This window comes from Marmota marmota, unplaced genomic scaffold (assembly GCF_001458135.2).
Source record: "Marmota marmota marmota unplaced genomic scaffold, marMar, whole genome shotgun sequence".
Taxonomy (NCBI): Eukaryota; Metazoa; Chordata; class Mammalia; order Rodentia; family Sciuridae; genus Marmota; species Marmota marmota.
Genome location: NW_026006790.1, coordinates 7,958 through 34,663, shown reverse-complemented (window position 1 = coordinate 34,663; position 26,706 = coordinate 7,958). Strand labels below are relative to the sequence as shown.

The 26,706-nt window shown below is 37.0% G+C and overlaps 1 protein-coding gene and 2 pseudogenes across 1 annotated transcript; all 3 read right to left on the bottom strand.

Annotated features, from left to right (window-relative positions):
- Nucleotides 1-1,539: 1,539 nt before the first annotated feature.
- On the bottom strand, nucleotides 1,540-6,087 carry LOC107133616 (annotated as a pseudogene).
- A 246-nt stretch (nucleotides 6,088-6,333) lies between these two features.
- On the bottom strand, nucleotides 6,334-7,330 carry LOC107133615 (putative gustatory receptor clone PTE01). Its single transcript, XM_015475901.1, is given in 2 exon segments — nucleotides 6,334-6,900; nucleotides 6,902-7,330. Coding segments are annotated over 2 exon segments (996 nt in total).
- A 9,530-nt stretch (nucleotides 7,331-16,860) lies between these two features.
- Nucleotides 16,861-21,709, bottom strand: LOC107133629 (annotated as a pseudogene).
- Nucleotides 21,710-26,706: the final 4,997 nt, after the last annotated feature.

Genomic DNA, 26,706 nt, shown 5'->3' with positions numbered 1-26,706 from the left:
CGTAAGATTTGAAGAATATTTTTGAAGATTTTTATTTAGTACAGCCTTCCTTTTGATCAACCTATTAAATATCAGTAAAATATTTGTTTATAAGTTGTCTTCTAGTATTTTTCTCCATTTTGATTCTCCCTTTTGTATTAGCCTGGCAATACTTTTATTTTTTTCTGGTCATAAAGCCTCTTTTTTATGGTTGAAGATTTTGGCAACAGGGAACATGCCAAACCCCAAGTTTCGGTGCTAACTGTATACCTAATTAATAGATTTTTTGTCAATTCTTCCTGATACATGGACTAGAACTCTCTTGTCTCAGCTCCCTGAAGACAAACCCAGTTTATTATTTTGTCAGGCCACTCTGATTTGATAGAAAACAGATAAAAAAGAGAAAATTACAGGAAATATTATGAACACACCTGGGCAATTTCCTCATGTGTAAAATGGGTATAACAATTATTTACATTATATGATTGTTTTAAGAAATTTTATTGCGGGGCTCAGTGGCATATGCCTGTAATCCAGTCTCAGGGGGCCGAGGCAAAAGGATCACAAATTCAAAGCCAGCCTCAGCAAAATGTGAGACCCTGTCTCTAAATGAAATACAAAATAGGCCTGGGGATGTGGCTCAGTGGTCAAGTACCTCTAGGTTCAATCCCTGGTATCAAAAAGAAAAAGAAAAAAGAAATTTTGTTAATTTTATGGCCTTAATGGTACATTATAATTGTAAATAATAATCAGATTTATTGTGACATGGCTGTTAGAAAACTATCACCACAGAGTATAACTTGCTCAACCTCATTCCCCAGTACCTTCTCTCTCTTTCCTTTCCCTTCTCTTCCACCTTATCCTCTTCCTCTACTGTACTGGTCTCCTTTCTATTTTTTTCTAATTACCAAATTATAAACACATAAAAATGGGTTTCATTCGAGTATACTCATACATAAAAATCACATAATTTTGTTCTCCAGTGAATTATTCAAATAAAGAATCCCATCACTATGTAAAATGTGAATTTAATGATGAACAGATTTCAAATGACACTTCATCCTGGAATGATGTGATTTCTAAAATGTACCTCAAATAAAATCACAAGTTTTGCCTAGCCTCATCTATTTGTGTTACCTTTTCTAGTTTTGTTTTCTAGAAATCACCTTTTTGTACATTTGAGAACCACATATTTATTTATATTTTCTATGGTATGCAATTTAAATGTACCATTTTAAGCCTTGTTAACTTCACAGTTCATTGGCATTAATTATATTCATGTTGTTAGAAAAGTATCACCAACACAAATTTCTAATAAATTTTGATCTTTCCTGATTGAACCTTCATACCCCATTACTGCCTCTCTCCAGTGCTGACAACAGCAATCTCACCATGAATGTTAGAAATTAAAGTTAATAAACTACAAAATATAAGTTGACCAAAGAGGCAAGATTTATAGGTATTGATGTCAAATTTTATTGTTATTCCAAACTAAACATTAAGTTGATGTCCCAGATATTAAGAACAGACAATTCTACAAAGAAGCCTCCTCACAGTGTTTTAAATTTCTCTGTTCCTCAGGCTGTAGTGAAGGCATTCAGCATGGGAGTGAAAACTGTGTACAACACTGAGGCCTCTAAAACCTTTCTAGATGAATGTGACACAGCTGGACCAAGGTACACTCCAATGCTTGTTCCATAAAATAAGCAAACAACTGACAGGTGAGACCCACAGGTAGAGAAGGCTTTGTACGTCCCACCTGAGGATGGTATTCTCAGAATGGAGGAAATTATTTTATAGTAAGAGTAAAAGATCCCTAAGATGGGAAAAGGCCAAAGATGGCACTGACAAAGTACACAACTATGTTATTGGTGAAGGGGTCAGAACAGGAAAGTCTGAGTACTTCAGAAGGAACACAAAAGAAATTGTAAATTTCCACATCCTTGAAGGTGGTAACCTGTAATGCAATCAAATTGTGCAGCTGGGATTCCAAAAAGCCAACAAAAAAAGTCACTGAAACTAATAAGTCACAGAGGCAAGTGTTCATAATGACTGGATAATGCAGGGGGTAACAGATGGCCATCATGGTCAGAAGCAGATCATCCATACATACAAATATGATAAAAAGAGACATCTGTGTCAGGCAGCCCACATAGGAGATGGCTCTGCTGTGAGTTTGAATATTCTTGAGCATCTTTGGGACACTGGTGGAGATGAAACCAATGTCAGCCAAGGACAGGTTGGAGAGCAAGAAGTACATGGGGGTGTGGAGGTGGGAGTCAGAGCTGACAGCCAGGATGATGAGCAGGTTCCCAAGTACCACAACCAGGTACATGGACAGGAACAGTCCAAAGAAGAGGGGCTGTCAGTCTGGGTCCTCTGAGAGTCCCAGGAGATGGAATTCAGAGACACTTGTGAGATCTGTGGTTCTGAATTTATTGGACAGCTTTTGCAAAAGAAAATAGAACGAGAGAAAGAAATACAGAAGGCCCCAAGCACTCTGTCCACATTTGAATTCAAATATTCCTAAGGAAAGTGTTTACACTTGATTCCCAGATATTTTCAACATTTTCAACAACATTTCTCAGTAGCCCAATCTTCATACATTCTTTCATTATTGTTCTCTGTGTTATTCACTCTTTTCTACACACTTTACACTCAATTTAGAGAGATTGAAGTCCAAGACTGTGGAGAGAATACATTCATGATCACTGTACAATGCAGCCTACACTTTAAGGAAAAAATGGGGAAAAACATCCTTCCTTATAAAGAAAAGTAATTTTAATAAGAGGAAATTAGAAACAGTCCACTATACCTTGTTTTGTATTAAGAACTTGGGACAAATCCTTTAGACTTATAAAACTTAAGAAACTGTACCTCCTATATCAAGAAAACACCAGCTGTGACAAGTCAGAAATGAAAGAGATATTTTTCCCAAATACACAGCATATAATCTGTAAAGTCAAAAATAAAATGGCCAATCCAGAAACAGGAAAACAGTACCTTCGAGTCAATGGATGTTTTAGTTGAGGGGCATAAAGTATACCTCTTATCATCAGTAATAATAATAATAATAATAATAATAATAATAATAACATCTAAATTATATTTTGCCCTAATTTTGAACATGCATCACATGTTAGTCATACACAGAGCACCTATTTTCTGTTTCATCCTGACTCACTGCAGTTGTCTCAGCTAGAAATCAACTTAGATCACAATGCTGAATCTCAGACATAAACAGCCTGCCCATGTCACAGTAAGGATAAGTGAAGTGTGGCCCACTCAACATTTGTAGTGTTTCAAAGATGACAAAGTTTTCAGCAGAGGTCCTAACCATGGGTACATCTCAGGAATATTTTTAAACCCTTTTCAGTTCCATGAGTAAGAATGAGATCAAGAGCTGACCTTAGGTTTCCTTTTGAGATTGAGACATTTACAAGCATGGAGGACCATGTGATCAGGGGCATTAATACTCCTGAGAGGGTGCAAGAGCATGACCTGTACTGAATGAGATCTCTACTGTGACCTGCGGTTGTTCTTCCATAGTGGATGCAGCAGATACCACCCTGTATCCTGCCCAGTGATCACCAGGAATCCCACAAGGAAGAGCGCAGGGAAAAATGTTTCCCTATTAGAATAATTGAGAAGTGAAATGTTTGATTGGCTTGTTGATAGTACAGCCAGCCAGGATTCTCCTCCATGATGCCCTGTGTCCATACTCACACAGCCCAATGCAAACAAGGCTTCACTCTTTGCTACCTAACAAATGAGTACAAGTTGCATAAGGATAATTCACTTTTTCACTTTCTGTGAAAATGGGCATACATAACTAAAATTAGATTATGCACAAGAAATGAAACATATCATGTAGAAGTGTCACTCAGCACCTGCAACTTGGAAGCCTTCTTTATGGGTTCATGATGCTAAGGCTACTGTCATTCTCCTCATCCTGATCATCACCATCATGGATTTTCATAGTACTTAGGAGACACTTTAGAAGGACCCATTTGTGCTGTTATGGGCATGATTTCAATGGGAAGAAGAACTCAATGGGTAGAGTGAACAAGATTTGAATAAGATTTCTGACACTCCACCTTTTTATTGGTTCTTTGTAGTTATACATGACAGTAGAATCTATCTTGGCATAATTATACAAGCATGGAATATATCTTCTTCATTTTCAGATCATAGGACCTATTCTTCCCCTACATTTTTCCCACCTCATACTCCCTTCCCTCTATTGATCTTTCTGCCATTTACCCATAGTTATTACTATTTTAATTAATTTCTTGTGGATGTACACAATGGTGAGATTCACTGTCACGTAAACTTCACAATCCACATCATTGAAACTTTACATATTTGTGTCCTTCCAGCTGGCTACTAAACTGTGTTGTTTGTATTCGTGATAAAAAAATAATACTTCCAACAGTCCTTCCAAGATCCTAAGTTTTCCTCTGCACTACTGTATTACATTATTTCTCTGCTGGGCCATAACAAAGAATTGCAGATCCCAAGACCCAACCATCCCAGGTGCCTGATAAAGGCTCAGGCCCCATCTGCAGGATTCATATGAAGATCATATCAGATAGAAGCTTCCAAAGCAGATGACCATAGGAGGAGGCCCATCAATGCAGCTCACAGAACAGATGCTGTTAAGCTGAAGGACTGGCTGAAGACATAAGGCTACTTGAAATGCCTTAACTGATGCACAGTATTTATTGTAAGGGAGGGACATAATTTGATATGTTAGTTTAGTATCACAACAAGCCTTTAAAAATTCTTGCTCCTCTCTCCATGTAATTTACATATAATATGCAGATGTAAGATATTTGTTTGATTTTAAACAATTGATGTACATTTATTTTATTATTAAAAACCTATATCTGTTGTCTAAACAAAAATGTGGGTCATTATCAACTACATCCTCTTATTCTGAAATTCTATTATTGAAATATCTCAGCAATCTGTTTAGAAATAATGTTCCCATGATAAACCACCAAGACATTTCATCCAGTATTATGAATAATATTTCTACTCAGATCCAATTGGAGGGAGAATGACCTGAAATGGGGTGAGGAAAATAACATTTTACTCCCATATCATTTATTTGACCATATGCATAATATGTGGAAAATTCTCCACCTCTCTATGCTCATACTGCTTAATAGAAATGGAGACAACACCCATCTCCATGTCAGGTGTGATACCTAAAGGAACATTGAAACTTAGTAAATGTTGGGTCACCCCGGCATTTTCAATTTAAGAATCCCATGACCATGGAAAAAATTAGTCTAATGGGTAATAAAATTTCAAATGGCATTGCACTCTGGAGTGCTGTGGATCTTAAATGTGCTTTAGCTCCCTTCATAGTGTTTGTTTATGCCCCAAAATTTGTTTTTTTCTTTTCCAATCATGATAATCTCAGACATGATCTTGGAATTAAAACAATGCTGCAGGTGTTGTCCAATGGAATACAGGCCAGTATTTCCATGACATAGACAAAAATGTACCAAAATAACTTGCCTCTGGTTCTACAAGACATTCCTTAGAGGTATGAAATGGCAGGCAGAAAAAGCAGAATGTGTTGAAGATACAGTGATTGTGGACATTTTTATGACCCAGGGAATTATCTCTTCAATGTTTAAAACAGATTTTTACTTTTTATGCCTCTGTGCCTTTGTGTACGTTTTGTGGAATCAAAAATGAAAGAGGATTAATCATGCCTCTTCAAATACACAGCATTTACTTGCAGAAGGATAGAAATAAAAGGGCCAATTATAGACATTAAAAAAATGCTGACTTGAGGTCAGAAGATATTTTAGTTGTTATGTTTCCCCTCTTATAGTTTCCACCACCTCCCTGAATTCCTCTCACCTATGAATCCATCCATGAATCACTCCACAGAGGAGATTAGAGCTCTCGGGGACTAACCATTTCTCACCCAGAATTTCTCACCCAGCATCTGAGCACTCCTGTGCTGGCACCAAGCCCTCAATGCATGAGTCTTTGGGGGACATTCCAGGTCCAAACTACACCAACTCCCAGCATGTGTTCACACCCAAGGTTCACCACCAGACGTTCACGTGCAAGGTCCACACACATGTGTTCACATCTAAGGTCCACATAACTACACATTGTTTCTCAGGTTTCAAAATCCCACTTGAAATTCCCCATTTATCCCTCCCACAAATAATGACTACCATCAATCTGCTGTTAAACGTCTTGATATATAAAATACAATAAGATACAAAAATAGTGTTACTAATAATGCAGTATTTACAGATTTATTTGCTTCATCTTATTGCATTTTCCTAACTACTTATCAAATGGAGGCCAAAAGTCCTGAGATTAGTCTGTTCTACTGTGGAGCCACCTTAGGGTACTTTTAATGTCCTCATTCCTCAGGCTGTAGATGAAGGGGTTCAGCATGGGGGTGACCACACTGTACATCACTGAAGACACCACATCTTTCTTGGGGGAGGATGACTCAGCTGAACCAAGGTACACTCCAATTCCTGTTCCATAAAGTAAGCAAACAACTGACAGGTGAGACCCACAAATGGAGAAGGCTTTGTACTTCCCACCCAAGGATAGGATCCTCAGAATGGAGGAAACTATTTTATAGTAAGAGAAAAGGATCCCTGATACTGGGAAAAAACCAGAGATGGCACCAATAAAATACTTGATAATGAGACCAAAGAAACTGTAAGAACAGGAAAGACTCAGAACTTGAGCAGGGTCACAGAAGAAATTAGAAATCGCTACCTCTGTGAAGCTGGTAAACTCTAATGCAATCAGAATGTGAATCTGGGATACAAAAATGCTAAACAACAAAGACATAAAAACTAAGAAGCCGCAGAGGTGAGGATTCATGATGACTAAGTAATGCAGGGGGTGACAAATGGCCACAAAATAAATGGTCATAGGCCATCACAGTCAGAAGCATACCATTCATACATCCAAAAATGATAAAAAAGAACATCTGTGTCAGGCCACCCACATAGGAGATGGCTCTACTGTGAGTTATAATGTTCACAATCATTCTTGGGACTGTGGTGGAAATGAAAAATATGTCAGTCAAAGACAGGTTGGAGAGGAAGAAGTACATGGGTGTGTGAAGGTGGGAGTCAGAGCTGACCACCAGGATGATGAGCAGGTTCCCAAGCACTGTGACCAGGTACATGAACAACAACAGTCCAAAGAGGATTGGTTGCTGGTCTGGATCCTCTGAGAATCCCAGGAGTTGGAATTCTAAGATGGCTGTTACATTTAGTGCATCTATAATGCTGGGACACCTTTGAGAGAAAACAAGTTGGGAAAAAGGAAACAAATGAGCAGCATCCATCACTCCATAGGTACATTAAACTGAATCCTTTATCATTAGAGCATTCAGACTGAGATCTGTACACCTTCACCAGCCTTTCACAGTCTGATCAAATCCTCTTGGAACTTTCTATGTATCATTTATCCCTTCTGTGCATACACATTTTTTTTTTTGCCATACTAGAAAGAAAACCCAGGGTCTCACACTGGGCAAACACTCTACTAAACTGTATATCCATCCACATTTATTTTACTTTGAGACAGACAGGGTCTCCCTAAAGTTGCCCAGACTGGCCTTGAAATAGATCTCTTGCCTCAGCAAGCCTAGTAGTGGGTATTACAATCATGAATCTCTGCACCCAACCTACATACCTGATTTAGAGTCAATCAAATGAACAATGTTAGAAAACCAAGAACACTCCACATAGCAAGATAATGACCACAGTAAAATGCAGTCTACTGTCCAGAAAAAAATATATTATAAGAAACATTGCTTCCTCTTTGAGAAAAAAAAAACACTTTATTAAAGGAAATTAAGAGGCAGTCTATTATACATTACCATATACTAAGACAATGATACAAATCCCTTTTATGAATAATATTTATAAACACCCATAAGAGCTAGAACTGCATGATCTGAATATTAAATTAAAGAAGAAAATTCATAATCAGAACACATTCCTAGGGACCAGTTTTCTTCCGGGATTTTATCACTTCTAGGTTTTCTTATTTGCCTCCATGGATTTATGACCTTGGTCATACACTGTTTATCTTTTGAAAAGCAATCAATACGTTTCTCTTATCCTTGGTCTAGATAGACTCAAATGTTAAGAAATATGGTTTGATATCTGTACATAATCATTGATGTCACAGACCAAAATCATAGCATTAGTGCACATAGTGCCTGTCGGTGATTTAAAAATAATGAAATATTAGAAAACAGTTTTGATTTTTTTTTATTTTTTACAAGTTTATTTATATTAGCCCCATACCTATCTGGTGAGGAAAAACCATCCCTTGCAGGATTTTTTAATGATTTTGTTAGTGTCTAATATTTATACATAACAGCTGAGTTTGTTTTTGTTTTGTTTTTTTAATACTGGGGATTGAACTCAGGGACACTCAACCACTGAGCCATACCCCCAGCCCTATTTTGTATTTAATTTAGAGACAGGGTCTCACTGAGTTGCTTAGCACCTAGCCCTTGCTGAGGCTGGCTTTGAACTCACAATACTCCTGCCTCGGCCTCCCAAGCCGCTGGATTACAGGCATGTTCCATCATGCCTGGAATTAAGTTCACTATGACATCATCATGCATGCACCAAATTTAATTTCCTCTTTGGTTTTTCATAGAATAATCTACGATAACATGCTCCCATCCAACACTATTTTTCTGATCATAATCACTCTCATTACACCAGTTATATGCCCCCAGAACCCAGTTTAAGTTCCAACCTTTTTTGATTATCATATAAATATTTACATCAGGGGCTGGGGTTGTGGCTCAGTGTAGAGTGCTTGCCCAGCATGCATGAGGTACTGGCTTAGATCCTCAGCACCACATATAAGTAAATAAATAAAGTCCATTGACAACTAAAAAATCTAAAAAAAAAACCTTTAGAACTTTCACATCAATCTCTCTGGTATATGAATTATAATTAGTTCTGCTCTGTGAAGAAACCTCAGGATTATGATTTTTGTCAGGTCTCACTATGATTTAATTGAGATAAGAGGCAAAAGAGAAAAGCACATGAACCATTGTGAACACACAAGAACAGATTCTTCATATGGACAAAGAAATAAAAAAATGACCTAATTTGCAACATTGTTGTAATAAATTTTTAAATAAAATATATTGCTTAACTAGTGGCTTTCAATCTTGTGTATCAACATATTTACCTATGTAAATGTTAAAACATTCAGATAGCCTGGTGTCACACCAAACCCAATTTCATGAGAATATCTGACTGTCTTAAATTATAACTGGCATTAAGATTTAAGATACGGTGCAGTCTCATTACCTGTTATTACAATGAATAAAACAGAATATCAATTTGAAAATATAAATATTTGGTAATAATTGTTTCACAACTAAAATTATATCAAGATTTGAATTATTATCTTTTAAATTTGAGCTCTTGGTACCTCTACATGATTCCTTTCTTCTGCATAGCTCTCCTCCAAACACAGCTACTATCATGAATTTGGTGGACAGATACTGTTGTCAATGTTTCCATAACAATTGATTTATTTATTCATAAACAGTTTTCTGAGAAATATCCAAAAGGTAAATAAGTTCATCTAAGGAGTGCACAGCACAACTTCTCTTGTCCCTGAAATGTACTACTGGACATCAACATGTGCTTTTAAGTCTCCCTGTGAAGTACAAATACCTGTCTCCAAAGATTTAAGTGATGTACAGCATGACCTGAGAGAGGGACATCATGTAACTTTTAAGTTTATTATTATAATACTACTTTCAAAATTATTATGTCTACCTGGGCACAGTAGCACATGCCTGTAATCCCAGCAAGATGGGAGGCTGAAGTAGGAGGATGGAGAGTTCAGAGCCGGCCTCAGCAAACATGAGGTGCTAAGCAACTCAGTGAGACCCTGTCTCTAAATAAAATACAAAATAGTCTGGGGATGTGGCTCAGTGGTTGAGTGCCCCTTAGTTCAATACCCAGTACCCCCCCAAAAAATTTTGTTGTCTATTTCACACAAGTGAAAATTATAATGAGTGTGTGGTGGATAGTTTTTTGACATCCACTGTGGATGAATGTTAATATTATTATTAATCACCTATATCTATTGTCTCAGGAAAAAAAAATTCATCATCATGTGTACCCACTGTTTTCCTAATATGCACTATCAAAATTACTCCTGAGACCCAGCTAAGAACAATTCATCTGAAGTATCTATTCCAGAAAATTTATATTGTATTGGGAGTATTATCTACGTTTTACTCTAGTAAAAGAGAAAATAGCCTACACTAGGAGTTACTAAATACACATTCTTGGCATGTATATTGACATGCTACATAAATAGTACCTCTCTGTGCTCGTACTACTTAATGGAAATAGGAAGAATAACACTCATGGTCACACCATGTATAGCTCGTAATATACATGTTTGCATCTTAATAAATACTTGATCATTGTGGGGTTTTTCTTAAGAAATCACTAAGAAAACAGTCTGTTCTCTGTTTACCTACTTGCTATCTGCTAGTGAACACTATTGTCAAAGGACACTGGAACAATGGAATGATGTGGAAGTCTAACATGTGTCTCAGCCCAATAAAGGAGGTTTCCTGTCACTCCCATTAGTACCTAGTTTGCTTTTCTTATGCCTATGAAAATCTCTGTTGTTGTTTAAAAAATAACTGAATGCTTTAGATGCTGTGAGGCATAAGTATAGGGCCCATGGGCCCATGACAAAGGCAAAAACAAGAGTTGTTACTCGTATCTCTTGTTCTATGGCATGTTCCTAAGAAGGTGAAGGCAAAGACAGGAAAGCCTCAAGTGTGTTGAAGACACCCAGATTAAGGCCAGGATCTATGAACAAAGGAAGTTCTATCCAGTGTTTAAAATTTTTTTTATGTCCTTTATAACAAATATGTTAAAGGCTCTAGGGAATCAGAAATAAGGCAATCCTCACCAAACATACATCACATAAGGACACAATTAAAATATAACATTACAGGAAAAGGCTGACTAACTTCAGGTCATAAGACATTTTATTTGAAGGCGTATATAGATTAACCTTGCCATATTGCCATATTAATAATAACCAGCCAACTTGTATTTTCCCCTGTTTTATACATTCATCCCATATTAATCACGTAGGTAATACCCATTTTCTTTTTAATCTCTACTTAATACATCTGTATCAACTAGAAATCTATTTGAATGACTATATTGATTTTCAGACATACTAACAACCTGAAGTATGTTCAAGAAATACTAAGTTGGAGCCAACAGCAGCAATCAAAATGAAATTGTGAAACTCTTAGTTTGATGTGCTAAATTTTTCATTATTTTCCAACCTTAAGAATATTTGAACATAATCCAGAGGCTGAACTGCAGGCACATAACAAATACATTAATAACTCTTTACAGTTTCCTGCATAGTACTGAAATAGCGATGTGACACTATGTCCATTTTTCAAATTGAGTGCTCTATGCATAAGAACAGGAGGATATGGACAGCTGCAAGGACATCCCAGAGTGGGGGAAGGAGGGAGGTCTGTGTAGAATTATTTTGTGTCTTCTTTGTCTTAGATCTCAGTCATCTTATCCATTCTACCTGAATTTGTGAAGCTAATGTCACACATTATTGTATCCCTATAACTAACAGAACTTCCAAAATGGGATCAATAGTAAAGTCCCATCCTGAAGTACAAGAAACAGAAATGCATGGTTGGCTTGTGAGGGGACAACCTGTCAGCATTGTTGAACCCAGACACCCTGTGTCTCAAATCCACAGCTCAAGTCAAACATGGCTTCAGTTATTCTACCCAACCTAAACACCTAGCACAAATTTACATAAACAGCTGTGCTCCTTTGGTCTTTGTAAAACTAATGTAGTACTTATACCTTGGGAAGAACTTTGCAGATAAATTCAAACAATCTACATGGATCACATAGGTCAGCACTTGGCACTCAAAATTCTCCAATAAAGATTCATGAGGCTATGGATACTATCACAGTGCTTAGGACACAGTTGAAAAGGGTGCATTTTTTTTTTTTGCTATGGTGGATAACAGGGTATGGAAAGCAGAGTGTGGGAGGAAAGATTTCTCTTGTGAAAATCACATATGCAAACTCAGAGTACTCATAAGTAAAATTTTGCACATTATTCTTCTCCAATACAACTACCTAGATATTTTGACTTTCCTGATGAAGAGAAAACAATGCTTTGGGTAGTCCCTCCTCCATCCTTCAGTTCCTACACTTACTGATTTGCCCTGTGTCTCTGGTGGGTCATGATGAAGGACTGTGGTTCCAACACTCCTCCCTGCTTGGTAGTAAATGACATCCTCCTCAGGCTTTAGGATTGACATCAGCGCAGCCTCCTGATCCAAACCATGGATGGAAGAGACATAGGTATGGCATACATTAGACTGGAGCCATTGAGCTGAGGGACTAGAGGCACAAGCTGACATTGACTTTTATAGGACCTTGGAGACTCAATGCTCAAAGCTCATAATTAGGTAAATTGGCCCACTCTAAGGACTTCCTCATATTAATGTTGGAGGAAGAGGAGGAGAAAATGTCAAAAAGTGTTTGTAGTCCTTCCACTACTGAAAAATAATCTCCTGGGTATAATTAATTTCTTTAATTTCTGTTTAGGGATGAATTTTGCTTTTATTTACATTTTATTACAGTAAAATCAATATTTTGGGAAAAATGCAATTTCTTCCTTGCCAAGTGCACATTTATAGGCATTAATTACACTGACATTGCAGTAAACTACCATCACCATCCATCTCCAGAAAATTTTCACATTTGCAAATGGAGGATTTGTTTCCATTTTAAAAACTCCCCAAAACACCCTCCTCAGCAGTGGCTACTCCAGTATCCTATGATACCTGACAAGAAATTAAAGCCATGGAACTACAAAAATAATGTTACCAAGGAGACTAAATGGAGAGGACTAGGTGTTTAGCTTTGAATCATTTTACAATATATATTCCAGTTGGATGCCACAGGTCCTGGAGCCTCCCTAGGACACTTTTAATGTTCCTGATGCTTAGACCATAGATGAGGGGATTCAGGAGAGGAGTACATCAGTGAAGTAACCACAAACTTTCAAGAATAAAATGATATAGCTAGTCTGAGGTTCACTTCTATGCATGTTTTGAAAAATAAGCAGACAACTGACAGATGAGATCCACAGGTAGACAAGGCTTTGTCTACCCACAAGTGGATTCTCAGAATAGCGGAAATAATTTTACATTAAGAAACAGGATTCCTGAGATGAGGGGAGCCATAAATATAAACAATAAGATACTTTACAATATTACTAGAATAGGTGTCAGAACAGGTAAGATAAAGCATCTGAAACTAGAAAATTTCACACCCTTGAAGTCAGTAAATTGTAAGACAACCAAATTTTCAACTAATAATCCAAAAGGCTAATCAATAAGACATAAAAATTAATAAGCCACATAGGCCAAAGCTCATGATGACTGGGTAATGTAGGATGACAGAAAGCCAAAAAGATGTCATAGGCCAACACAGTCAGAAGCAGATCAGCTATGTACCCAATAATGATAAAAAGAGATCTGTGTCAAGAAGTGCACATAGGCGATGAGTCTTATTTTGGATGGTGGAGATTTAAAAATGCATGCTAATGACACTTTGGAGAGGAATAAATATATGAAGGAGGGCAGGGGGAATCAGATTTGATGGCCAGGAGGATGAGCATGTTCCCAAACAACCCAACCAGGAATATGGACAGGAACAGCCCAAAGAGGGTGGGCTGTAGTTCTGGATCCTTTGAGAGTCCCAGGAGATGTAACTTTGAGACACATGTTAGATTCTATGCTTCCATATTGCTTATATACCTTCTAAATAGAAAAGAGGACAAGAAGAAGGAAGCATGCAGGCCCAAACACTGTATTTTATTTTTTAATTTTTATTTATTTTTTGTATTGTCTGATGGACAACTTGTCTTTATTTTGTTTGTTTATTTTTATGTGGTGCCAAGGATGGAGCCCAGTGCCTCACACATGCTAGGCAAGTGCTTTGCCACTGAACTACAACCCAGATCTCTGTGTATATTTTTAATAAAAATATTTATAATTAAAGTATTCAGGCTGAGGTCCATACACCCTCACTAATATTTCACAGTTGTAAGCAACCCAATGGTCTTGGGATTATTTCATTACTATTTGATGTATCCTTCACCTCCTTACACACACCTACATTTTTTAATTAAGAGGAAGAGAATGCCCGATGCCTGTGTCCAAAGCATCCAAAGCATGGACAGCACCCTGTCTTTTATACTCCTATATTCTCTCTAATCTCATTTTTTTCTATTTTTTCATAAATCTTTTCTATTTTCTGGAGCAATATTCTCCAATCTCAAATCATTGTTTTTTTCTAGAAGCCTTTTTTCTTTCCCTCAACCCCAACATGGGCCTCCCTGCTTCTTTCCTGCCTTTCAGTTCTCTTAAGCAAGTCATCCACAAACCACACATTAAATAGTTAAAGCCCAAGGAATGACCTCTGTTGTTTGGATTGGATGGCATTATGAGGATCTTGTTTTGAAACACAAGTCTTCAGTCATGTGATTTTCATTGTGGCATTTTTTCTGTGGCATTTGGAGAATGGATTATGAAATTTAGCATGTTTAGCTAGTCAAAGTGTGATGTTTGACCTGAGGAGGAGGAAACAACATTTCTAGTGGACCTTCCTCCATCCAATGTCTATTTCAGGATTCACTGGTGCATAGTGCATCTCTGCTGGGTTATAGCTAAGAACACAGATCTAATGCCTCTCTCCTGCTTGGTGCCCATTGAGTGCCTGCTCAGTCCCTAAGATAGCTATCATTTCAGTCTCAAATAGGAGCTTCCTGATGCAGAACCATGGAAGGAAGAAACATGATCATGGAGGCCAGTGGATCAAATAGACCAAGCTGAAGGGCTACAGGCTGATAATTGACATTCATATGACCTTGGAGGTTCAATGCAAAAAGCTCATAATTAGACAAATTGATCCATGTTATCTAAAACCCGAAGGATTTCAGTATTTCAATATTGAATATTGTGATGCCTCCAGCTCTACTCTGCTTTGGTTATTCTGCATCTGAGTTGCATTGGCTATTTTGGGTCTCTTGTTCTTCCACACAGATTTTAGAACTGTTATTTCCAGTTCTTCTCAGAACTATATTTTGATGAGTATTGCATTGACTCCTGTAGATTGCTTGGTAACGTGGCCATTTTAACAATATTAATTTTTCCTAACTCTGAACATGGGAGGGCTTTCCATTTTCTGGTGTCTTCTCTCTTACTTTTTCCAGCCTTCCATACTTTTCTTTGAGGAGCTCTTTTATCTCTTTTGTTAAATTAATTCTGAAGATCTTTTGAGGCTAGTGTGAATGGAATTGTTTTCCTGATTTCTTTCTCAACATATTCATTATTGACATGTAAGAAAGAAACTGGTTTTTGTGTGCTGATGTTGTATACTACAAAATTGCTCAATATGTGTATAAGCTCAAGAAACCTTTCCTCAGCTGCTTTCTCAAGGCAGTCCCCACCCCAACCCTGCCACCCCTGCCCAGTCTCACTAGAGGGAACTTTCCAAAGTTCTCCGCCATGGAGATATCCTCCAGCTGTGTGCATGTCCAAAAGCTTTGAGAGATGGAGATGAGCCAGAAAACACATGGGGGTCTGTCTCCCCTGGTTTCCTATCCAACACTGGGCTACCCTGACCCCCGCTCTCCCAGGCTGCCCACCAAGGGCTTAATAGGGCTAGGTCAGTCCTACAGGGGAGACATTTTAGAGCAAGTCTTTGTCAGACTCCATCTGCTTATGCAAGATAGGGTTTGGATTGCTGTCCCTTGTATGGGCATTGCAGACTCTCTCTCTTTGCTATCCAGACATGTCCTGCCACCTGGACTTCTAGCTCCTCTGTCCATCTTCCCTGGAGAAGCCTGAGCCAAGCGTGACTTGGGAAGCTATTTAGCACTATCCCTGGGTTCAGCCCACCACTTTCTTTCTCTACTACAGCAAACACCATCTCCACCATCTTAGCCTAAAGAATCAGCCTGAGGGGGCTGGGAGAAAAAATTTGACACAATGAGCAAGGAACAGCTTTTAGCCAGAAACCCCTGCTCTGAGAGCCCATCTTTCTTCATCTTTCCCATTGATGGCTTTCAGCTTGACCCTTCTCCCATGGGGGCAGATTTTTCTAGCATAATTCATGGATCTTTCCCTCCGTTTTACATTGCTAATAATGGATGTTAATCTTGAATCTTTCAGCATCTCTTCCATTGAATTAGAATGGCTTTCTCATAGTTTATTTTAGAAAGATATTCAATATACTAAAGCAAACCAAAAAAAAAAAAAAAAGAAAAGAAACCATTGGTGTAGTTTTTAGGATCTTCTAAGAATAGGATTATATCTTCAGCAAATAGACAATTAGACTTCTTCCACATGATTTATGTTTCTTTATTCTTCCTTCCCAAATTCAGGAACAAGGCAAAAATGTACACTTCCATTACTTCTATGCAATACCATCCTTGAAACATTTGTTAGAGAAATTAGGCAAGAAAAATAAACTGTGGTAAATTTAAATCTCAAAACCATTACAGTTTTTACCATTTTCAAGTATTCAGCAGAACAGCCTTAATTACATTGACATTGTTGTCAAACTATCATCATCATCCATCTCCAGAAATTTTTCACCATCTCAAAGTAATATTTTGTTCCCATTTTGAAAACTTCCCAGACCTCCTTCCCCAATCCTGGTTACAACCATTCTTATATGAAATGTGATGATAAATTAAAGTCATTAATGTTTTGAAGATGAGATTGAAAGGACTAGATGTCTGACTTCACTACATTTTCCAAAATACCCTGCTGCTGGACACCAAATGTCCTGGGTTTAGACAGTCCTGCTGTGCAGCCTCCTCAGAGCACTTTTAATGTCCCTGTTCCTCAGGCTGTATATGAAAGGATTCAACATGGGGGTGACCTCAGTGTACATAACTGAAGCCACCACAACTTTTCTGGGAGAATGTGACACAGCTGATCCAAGGTACGCTCCAAAGCCTGTTCCATAAAACAAGCAAACAACTGCCAGGTGAGAGCCACAGGTGGAGAAGGCTTTGTACCTCCCCCCTGAGGAAGGGATCCTCAGAATGGAGGAAATTATTTTATAGTATGAGAAAAGGATCCCTGAGATGGGGAAAATGCCATATATGGCACCAAGAAAATACTTGAGGATGTTATTAAAGAAGGTGTCAGGATAGGCAAGGTTAAGAAGTTGAGAGGGGTCACAGAAGAAATTAGAAATTTCTACACCTTTGAAGTTAGTAAATTGTAATATGATCAAATTGTGCAGTTGGGAGTCAAAAAGACTAACAAAAATGACACAAGAACTAATAAGCCACAGAGTTGAGGGTTCATGATGACTAAGTAATTAAGAGGGTGACAGATGGCCACATATTGGTCATAGGCCATCACAGTTAGAAGCAGAGCATCCATAGACCCAAAAATGAGAAAAAGAGACATCTGTGTCAGGCAGCCTACATAGGAGATGGCTCTGCTGTGAGTCTGGATGTTCACGAGCACCTTCGGGATCGTGGTGGAGATGAAGCCGATGTCAGCCAAGGACAGGTTAGAGAGGAAGAAGTACATGGGGGTGTGGAGGTGGGGGTCAGAGCTGACAGCCAGGATGATGAGCAGGTTCCCAAGCACTGTGACCAGGTACATGGACAGGAACAGTCCAAAGAGGAGGGGCTGCTTGTCTGGATCCTCTGAGAGGCTAATGAGTTGGAATTCAGAGATATGTGTTCTATGTTGTGTTTCTGTGTTGTTTGGACACCTTTCAAAAAAAGAAAAGAGGTTAAGTACTTAATACATTTGAATTAATGTGTTTGAAAGTGAAATATTCTCACTTGAAGTCCACACAACTTCAACAATAACTCTCATTAGTGAAAAATCCAAATCCCTGAAACACTCTCATTGTTGCTTTATGTGTTATTCACCCCTTCTTTCTATATGCACTCACAGACTTTGATGAGAACTTTAAGCACAATGTTAGATGTATAGGAGCAGTAGACAGAACAGTACATGATCACAATAAAATGCAGTCTACTCTTTCTGGAAAAAATACAGAATAAGTAATAGCCTTCCTCATTATGAACACATCACTTTAATACAAGAAAGTTAAGAAGCAATCCAACATGCCTTATTTTCTTGTGGACCTTGAGACAAATTCTTTTGAACTATAATATTTGAAACAGTGTGTGAGGACTCACTGAATTAAGGTAATTAACAGAAGACATTTTTACAAGCCTGTCATTATCTAGAGTTTTCATCTGTCTTTGATTTTCTGATTTTCTTCCTTTGTGTATTTAAGTTTTTTCCTTTAAAATTATGTAAAATACAACAGGTAAATGGAAAAGAAAATGTGGTATATATACACTGTGGAGTTTCACTCATCCATTAAGAAGAATGAAATTGTGGCATTTGCTGGTCAATGGGTGGAACCAGAGAACATCATGCCTAGTGAAATAAATTAGACTCAGAAAGTCAGGAGTCAAATATTTTCTCTCATATGTAGAAGCTACAACAAAATATAAAAGAGGCAGGGCTGGAATCCCATGAAAATACAAGAAATATCAATGGAGTTAAGTGTTTGAGGGGGAGAGAGGAGGCATGGGAAATGGGAGGAATGTTGGAGTTACATTGACCAAACTATCCTAGTACATTTATGAATATACCACAGTGAATTTCACCATTGTCTACATTTTGTAACACACTAACTTTTAAAACTATAATAAATAGAAAAAAGACCATTGTGAAGGGAATAAGAGGAGGGAGGAGAGGAAAAAAAGGGAAAGTACTGGAGACTGAATTGGAGCACATTGTATTTCATGCTTGTATAATTATGTCAAAATTAACCCCAATATTATATATAACTATAATATACTAATAAAAATTTTAGAAATCAAAAAGCTATTTATTATTTCTCATCTTTTTGCTATTGTTTTAAAGTCCAGTATTGCACAAAAGAGTTACCTTATTTAACTCTTCTTCTCAACGCTTTTAGTATGATTCATTATTTACATTTAGAGGTAGATTTCAGTTGTCACTTTCCACTTTTTTCCTCTCGTTTCTTTTTTAAATTTTTTGAACAACATTAGCATGTGTTGTTTCCATAACAATAAATCTTGGCCAGGAGTGAAAAAAATCATGTAAAATAAATCAAGTACCCTTGGCTTCGTTGGATTTCAAATAATGATAACTGTCCTTAAATGCACATAATCAATATTATCTCTGACAAAATATGTGGAATTAATTAATTTTTATGACTCTCAAAGTCATAAAAATAATAGAAAATTTCTTTGAATAGTTTAATTTTATGCTGGTTTATTTGCATATATACATACATTACCAATCTGTACACTACCAATAAAATATCTGGTATAAGGCAGGCACTTGTTTCTTTTCTTTTTCTTTGTTCTATATTCCATTGTGGCATGCTAATTCTGCTACTATTTTTCTAATATTAACCCATAAAATTTACAGTTAACTATTTTAGCACCTGTGAAAACCCCAAAGCTCAGTTTTTGTCCCAACCTTCTTATTTATACTTCATATATTTTCTGGTCAATCTTTCCTGATACATGTATTGCATATTCTCTTACTTCAGCCACATGAAGGAAACTCAGGTTCATTATTACAGCTTTGTGATTGAACTTGAAAGCAATGTAAAAGAGAATAGAACAGGAAATAATGTAAACATCACTGGGAAATTGCCTCATCCTATAAAATGGAACTGAAACTTATCTACTTTATATGACTGTTACAAAAGTTTCTTTAAAGTTCTTTAAATTGTACAACAAGTAGTTCTGTCTCACTTATTAATATAAAATCATTTAGTATCCAAGTACCCTGATCTCAGATCAAAAGCAATTGTATCAGCATATCTGTATTTGAAGTTCTTGGTGGTACATTCTTATACCAGCTTTGAGATTCAGTGCCTTAAAATATTTCTTGGCACTCAAAACTTGGATAATGATGCCAGGCTCACCCCTGTCATTCCAGCATCTCAAGAGGCTGAGACAGCCTCAGCGGAAGTGAGGTTCTAAACAACTCAGTGAGACCCTGTCTCTAAATAAAATATAAAATAGGATAGGGATGTGGCTCAGTGGTTGAGTGTCCCTGAGTTTAATCCCCAGTCCTCCCACAAAAAAAAATTAGGATCATGATATTCTCTTATTATTCTCAATAATACCCGCTATCCATATTGAAATAACAGCATTTGATAATACTTGTCACCATTTGAAAGTGACCTGAATAATTATTGATAAAATTTGAGTTCTTTGGGTATCACAACATAATTCCATTCTCCTGCTCAGCTGTGTTCCAAACACAGGTACTGTCATGAATAGGAAGGGTATTATTTCTTGTTGATTATTTCATATTAGTATTAACATATCTGGAAGCTGTTTTCCTTAAAATCTGGCCTAAAAATACTTAAAGCACAGCTAACTAGACTACAACACAATGCTTACTGTGTCTGAAATGTACTAGTTTATAAGAATATGTGATTTTTAAGTCTGTGATGTACTTTCTTCTACTTCAAAGGCTTTATCTGATTAAACATTACCTAATGGAAGGACATAATTTACCTGTAAGTTTATTATATAACAATCAGTTTTAAATACACGTGCCTCTCACTAATAAGAAAACTCAACTTAAACGAGAGTTTAGAGTTTTCAACCTAAAATCCTACCAAAAATTACATAAAAATATGATTTTTTAAATTTTATTTTCTATAAAATTAAAATATTTGGCAGTTTTAACATTGAGAAAACTATGGAAAGAAATGAATACAGACTCTATAGAATGCAGTATAATTGCATGGCACTCAGAAATCTCCCAATAATGGTTCATGATTAGAGGGGCAAGGGTCAGAAGAAAGGAGGAGGGGACTTCAGTGGAGGTGGGGGGGGGAATGAAGTTGATCAAATTATGCTAAATGCATGTATGAATATGCCACAATGAAATCCACTACTCTGTGTCATTAATTTATGCCAATAAAAATAATTAAAAGGCTAATACTTGAGTCAGGTAGACATGTATTTGAATCCTGGATATTAATTTTTTTTTCCATTCTGCCAGAAAGGGTTAATTAGTTATGAAGAGTTTATCATTTAAAAAGAATCAGCAAGTATAAAATGCCCACATTTTATACATGACTGGCATACAACAGTGCTTAATTATTATTTTTAAAAAGGTGAATTTCAATACTAAATTTAATAAAGCTGAAAACTTGTAAAGGTCAATTAATATTGGCTCATGATGTGATGGACACTATCCTCAACCTCATCATCACCTTCATAAATGTCTTGGAGAGCTTAGGAAAGAGTTCAGTGGGACCTACTTTCTGTTAATGGTCTGAGAGCTGTCCATGGGAAGTAGAACCAGGGTGGGAGGAAAGCAAAACTCTGAATAAGATTTCTAGGACCCCACAACAACCAAAATCATACACTTCACAATCCTGGTAACTGAAATTTGACCCATTCTTTTTCTCCCATCTGGCTCTCCCAAAATGCATGTCTGTCCTGGTGATGAGGAAACAATGCTTCATACAATTCATTTGCCTCTGTCATTCTCCTCGCTCAGCACTTACTGATTTGCACTGGGACTCTGGTGGGTCATGGCCAAGGAGTGAAGATCCAGAGCCCATCTGATGCCTGGTACTCAATGAAGCCTCAGGCTCTGTCCCCACAATTTCTATCCATGCAGTCTCAGATAGGAGCTTCTTGAAGCAGACCAACCATAGAAGGAGAAGGCACAGGGATGGAGCCCACTAGACTTGGAGCCATCAAACTGAAGGGCTGCAGGCACGGACTGATTATTGACTGGTATATGACTTTGGAAGCCCAATGCACAGAGCTCCTAATTAGCCAAATTGGTCCAGTTACCACAAATTCTAAAAGTCTCCTCATATCAATGCCAGCTAAGGAAGAGAAAAAGCTCTTGGGCTCTTCCTCTACACCAGAGGAAGCTCCTGGGTATTGTCATTTCTTTCATTATTTTTTTCCTTTGCCTTGTTCCATTTTTATGATGGTGAAATCTCATTCCCTCTAAAAATGGCAATTTTCCCCATTGCCAAGGGCACAGATCAGTAGCATTAATCACACTCACACTGTGGTGCATCCATCACCAGCATCTGTAGCCAAACTGAAAATTTCTACACAACATAAAAAACTTGCCAGTCCTCCCAGCCACAAAATTGGCACCCAATATTCTCCCATCAGAAAGGTTGACAAGTTGAAGCCATTATACCACAACAATAAGGTGAGCAAGAGGCAGGCTAGATTTCCAGGTTTATTTTTGTAGTTCTGTTGCCTATTCCACCCTACATTTAAACTGATTGCTAAGGTCTTAACAGTTCTGCTGTGTAGTCCCCTTAGGACACTTTTTAGGTCTCTGTTCCTCAGGTTGTAGTTGAAGGGATTCAGGGTAAGGATGAACAAGGTGTAAATGACGAAGGTCACCAAACACTTTCTGGGCTATTGACATAACTGAACCAAGGCACATTCCAATGATGATACCACATTATAAGCCAACATCTGACAGAAGAGAACCAGAGTTACAGAAGCATTTATACATCCCACATGGTTATGGGATTCTCAGAATGGAGGAGAAAATATTTTAGAAAGATAAAAGAATTCCTGATGGGAAAAACACAAATATGCCACTATACTTGACAATGATATTAGAGAAGGCATCATGACAGGTGACATTAAAGAGTTGAGAAGGATCACTGAAGAATTGGAAATTTCTACATCCATAGAGTAAAAATATTATGATACAATCAAATTGTGCACCTTAGTGTCCCAGGGCTAACCAAAAGACACCAAACTAAGAAACCCGGAGTCAAGGGTTCTTGATGATTGAGTAATGTAGGGAGAAATTCATGGCCACAACATGTCCTAGGCAATGACAGCAACATACCATCTCTACTTCAAAAAACAAGAAAAAAAGAGCCATCTATGTAATGCAGTCCACATGGGAAATGATTCCATTGTGATTTTGGATGTTCACAATCATTCTTGGGTGATTTCACCTCATCAGGGGTAAAATAGAGTCAGCCAATAACAGGTTGGAGAGAATAAGTATATGGGGGTGTGGAAGTGGAGGTCGGAGCTGACAGCCAGAATGATGAGCATGTTTCCAAGAACAGTGACCAGGTACATGGACAGGAACAGTCCAAAGAGGAGTAATTAAACTGGACCACGGGAGGTACCCAGGAATAAGCATTTCATGACATATATAAGGTTTTGTAGATAGTGAATAGGGGTAGGAGGGAAAGGGAGTGAGAAGGGGAATTGTATGGATAGTGAAAGGGGATCCTCATCATTATACAAAATATATGTATGAAGATGTGAATTTTGTGTCAACAACCTTATATATAATCAGAGATATGATAAATTATGGTATAATAGTGTATTAAGATTTATTTATTTATTTATTTATCAGGTATTCAAAGTAAGATATTCACTCTTGAGGTACACACACCTTCTGCAATACTTCTCAGTTGTGACAAAACTATTTTTACAATACTTAAGTTATGTATTCTGTGTATTGTCTATGGACACCTACTTTAGTGACATTCAGTTGAGCATGTTATCATAAAAAGCCAACACCATTAGAGATTAAATTTATGGTAACTAAAATAAGTACAACTCTTTGAAGAAAAATAGAGAGAATAATAAATATACTTCCCCTTTTAATAAAAATCACTTTTAGAACTGAGATGTAGCTCAATGGTAAAATATTTGCCTCTCATGCACAAGGCCCTTGATTTTTATCCTCAGTACCACCAAAAATGAAAAAGAAAGAAAAGTCACTTATTAAGGAAAATTAAGAAACATATCAATATTATTGCTAACTTTATTCTACAAAAATGGCACTTATCATCTGTGTTTAGAATGCTTATGAACTTAATCCTAGTGGCTCAGTTAGCTGAGGCAGGATAATCATGAGTTCAAAGCCAGCCTCAGCAATTTAGCAAGGCACTGAGCAACTCAGCAAGACCCTATCTCTAGATCAAATATTATAAAAATGGCTTGGGATGTGGCTCAGTAGTTAAGCACCCCTGGGTTTAATCTCCAGTACAAAGAAGAAGGAAAAACAAAGAATGTTTATGAACACTCTGTAAGAACTAGAACTACCTTATCCAGACCTTAATTTATGATCAATAGTTAATGACTAGAAAACATTGTGTGCCAGTTATTCCAGCAGTTTTTCAACATTTTTGGGTCTTCTCATTTCCCTTCTTTCTACATGAAGCACTCAGTCAAATAATATTTATGTTTTAAAAATCTTTTAATATTTGACTCATTTTCCATGGTAAACTAAAAATTTTAATATAGTTTAGTTAAATCTACATAATCATACATCACTGACCACAAATGTAGTATTAGCGAACACTATACCTCTCAATAATTAAAACATAATGAAGTTTGAAGTAACATTTTTGAAATTTTTATTTAATATGGTTTTTCCATATATTTATTGGTGCATTGTAGTTGTACATAATGGTGAGATTTGTTATTACATATTCATATATGCACACAATATAACAACATAATTTGACCAATATCACTCCTCAGCATTTTCACTTTCCCTCCCCCAACTCCCCCGGTCCATTTCCTCCACTCTATTGATCTTCCTTTGATTTTCATGAAACCCCTACCCCACATTTCTTTTCCTTTTTTCTCTTTAGTTTTCACATATGAGAGAAAATATGTGACCCTTGACCTTCTGAATTTGGCTTGTTTTACTTAACTAATGATCTCAAATTCCATCCATTTTCCTGCAAATAACATGGTTTTGTTTTTCTTTATGGATGAATAAAACATGTAGTGTGTGTGTGTGTGTGTGTGTGTGAGAGAGAGAGAGAGAGAGAGAGAGAGAGAGAGAGAGAGAGAGAGGGAGAGAGATTGTCTTTATCCATTCCTAGGTTGTTGAACACCTAGGCTGGTTGCATAGTTTCGGTATTATGAATTGTGCTGCTGTACACATGGGTATGCATGCATCACTGTAGTATAATGATGACTTTAATTCTTTAGGATAAATACCAAAGAGTGGTACAGCTGAGTGTTATGGTGGTTCCATGCCTAGTCTTTTGAGAAATGTCCATACTGTTTCCCATAGTTGTTCTAATTTACAGTCCCACCCAGTGTAAAAGTGTTCCTTTTTCTCCACATCCTCTCCAACATTTACTATTATTTGAATTCTTCCAAGCTGCCATCCAATATAGGTTTCTTTTTATCAGCCCATTAAATCTTAGTAAAATACCTGTTGTGTAAGACATTTCTTGGCATTTTCCCATTGACTCTCCATTTTACAGTAGTCTGGTAATACTTTTCCTTTTTTCTTTATTTTTTTGGTTGTTTTTGTTGTTGTTGTTGTTAGTTTACTTTTCTCCTAATAAACCCTCCATTTTGTAGTTGGAGACTTTGACAACAGGGAATGTGCTAAGCCCCAGACTTTGGGTGCTAACTTTCATATACCTACGTAATGGACTTTCTGGTCAATACTTCCTATTATAGGGACTGCTACTTGCTTACTTGAGAGACCTGAAGGCAAGTCTAATCCATTATTTTGCCAGACCACACTCTGATTTAACTGGGGGTAAAAAGGCAAAAGAGAAAATAACAGGAAATAGTATAAGCACACCTGGGCAATTTTCTAATGTGTAAAAGGAGAAAAACAATTACTTAAGTTATATGACTGTTTTAAATATTTTATTAATTTTGTGGTTTGGGTGGTGCATTATAATTATACACAACACTAAAACTCATTGTGAATTTTTTTGTACATGCACATAGCATAATTTTTTCAGTCTCATTCCCCAGGACCTCCCTTTTCCCTACCCTTCTCTCTCACCTTCATCCTCTTCCTCAACTGATCTCCTATCTGTTGTTTTTTAATTAGTATGCTAAAATTATACAAAAGTGGAATTCATTTTTGGCATATTTACAATGAATAGAATAGTTTTGTCAATTTTGTTCCCTCATACCGCCCCGTCTCTCCTCTCCTCCCTCCCATCAATCCCCTTCATTTACTCTTGCTCCATACAGGGAAAGAAGAAAATTTTTATTAAATCACTTAAATTGAGCACAGTAGTGATACTCAATCCCTTTTAACAACATATTGACCTGTGAATATTTGAAATATCTAGGTATTTTGGCTTCACACACTAACAACTCAATCATAACATCTGCTTGTGAATTTTTTTGTTTGTTTTTTGGTTTTAGGTTTTTTTGTACTATAGATTGAACTCAGGGGCCTTAACCATTGAGCCTTTTTTAATATTTTATTTAAAGAGAATCTTGCTAGGTTTCTTAGGTCCTCCCTGACTTGCTGAGGTTGGCTTTGAACTTTCGATCCTCCTGTCTCAGCCTCTGGAGCCCCTGGGATGCCTGTGAAGTTCTTTTGGTCCTTGCTTATATCTGTGTTAAAAATAATGACCTTAAAATATTTATGTTATTGAGAAACAGCCAATTAATATTACTTATTACAGATATCAAGAAGACCATATATATATAATATGCTTATATGTAAATTTTAGGAGTGTGTGGGTGTGTATGTATGTAATATATATATATATATATATATATATATATATATATATATATATA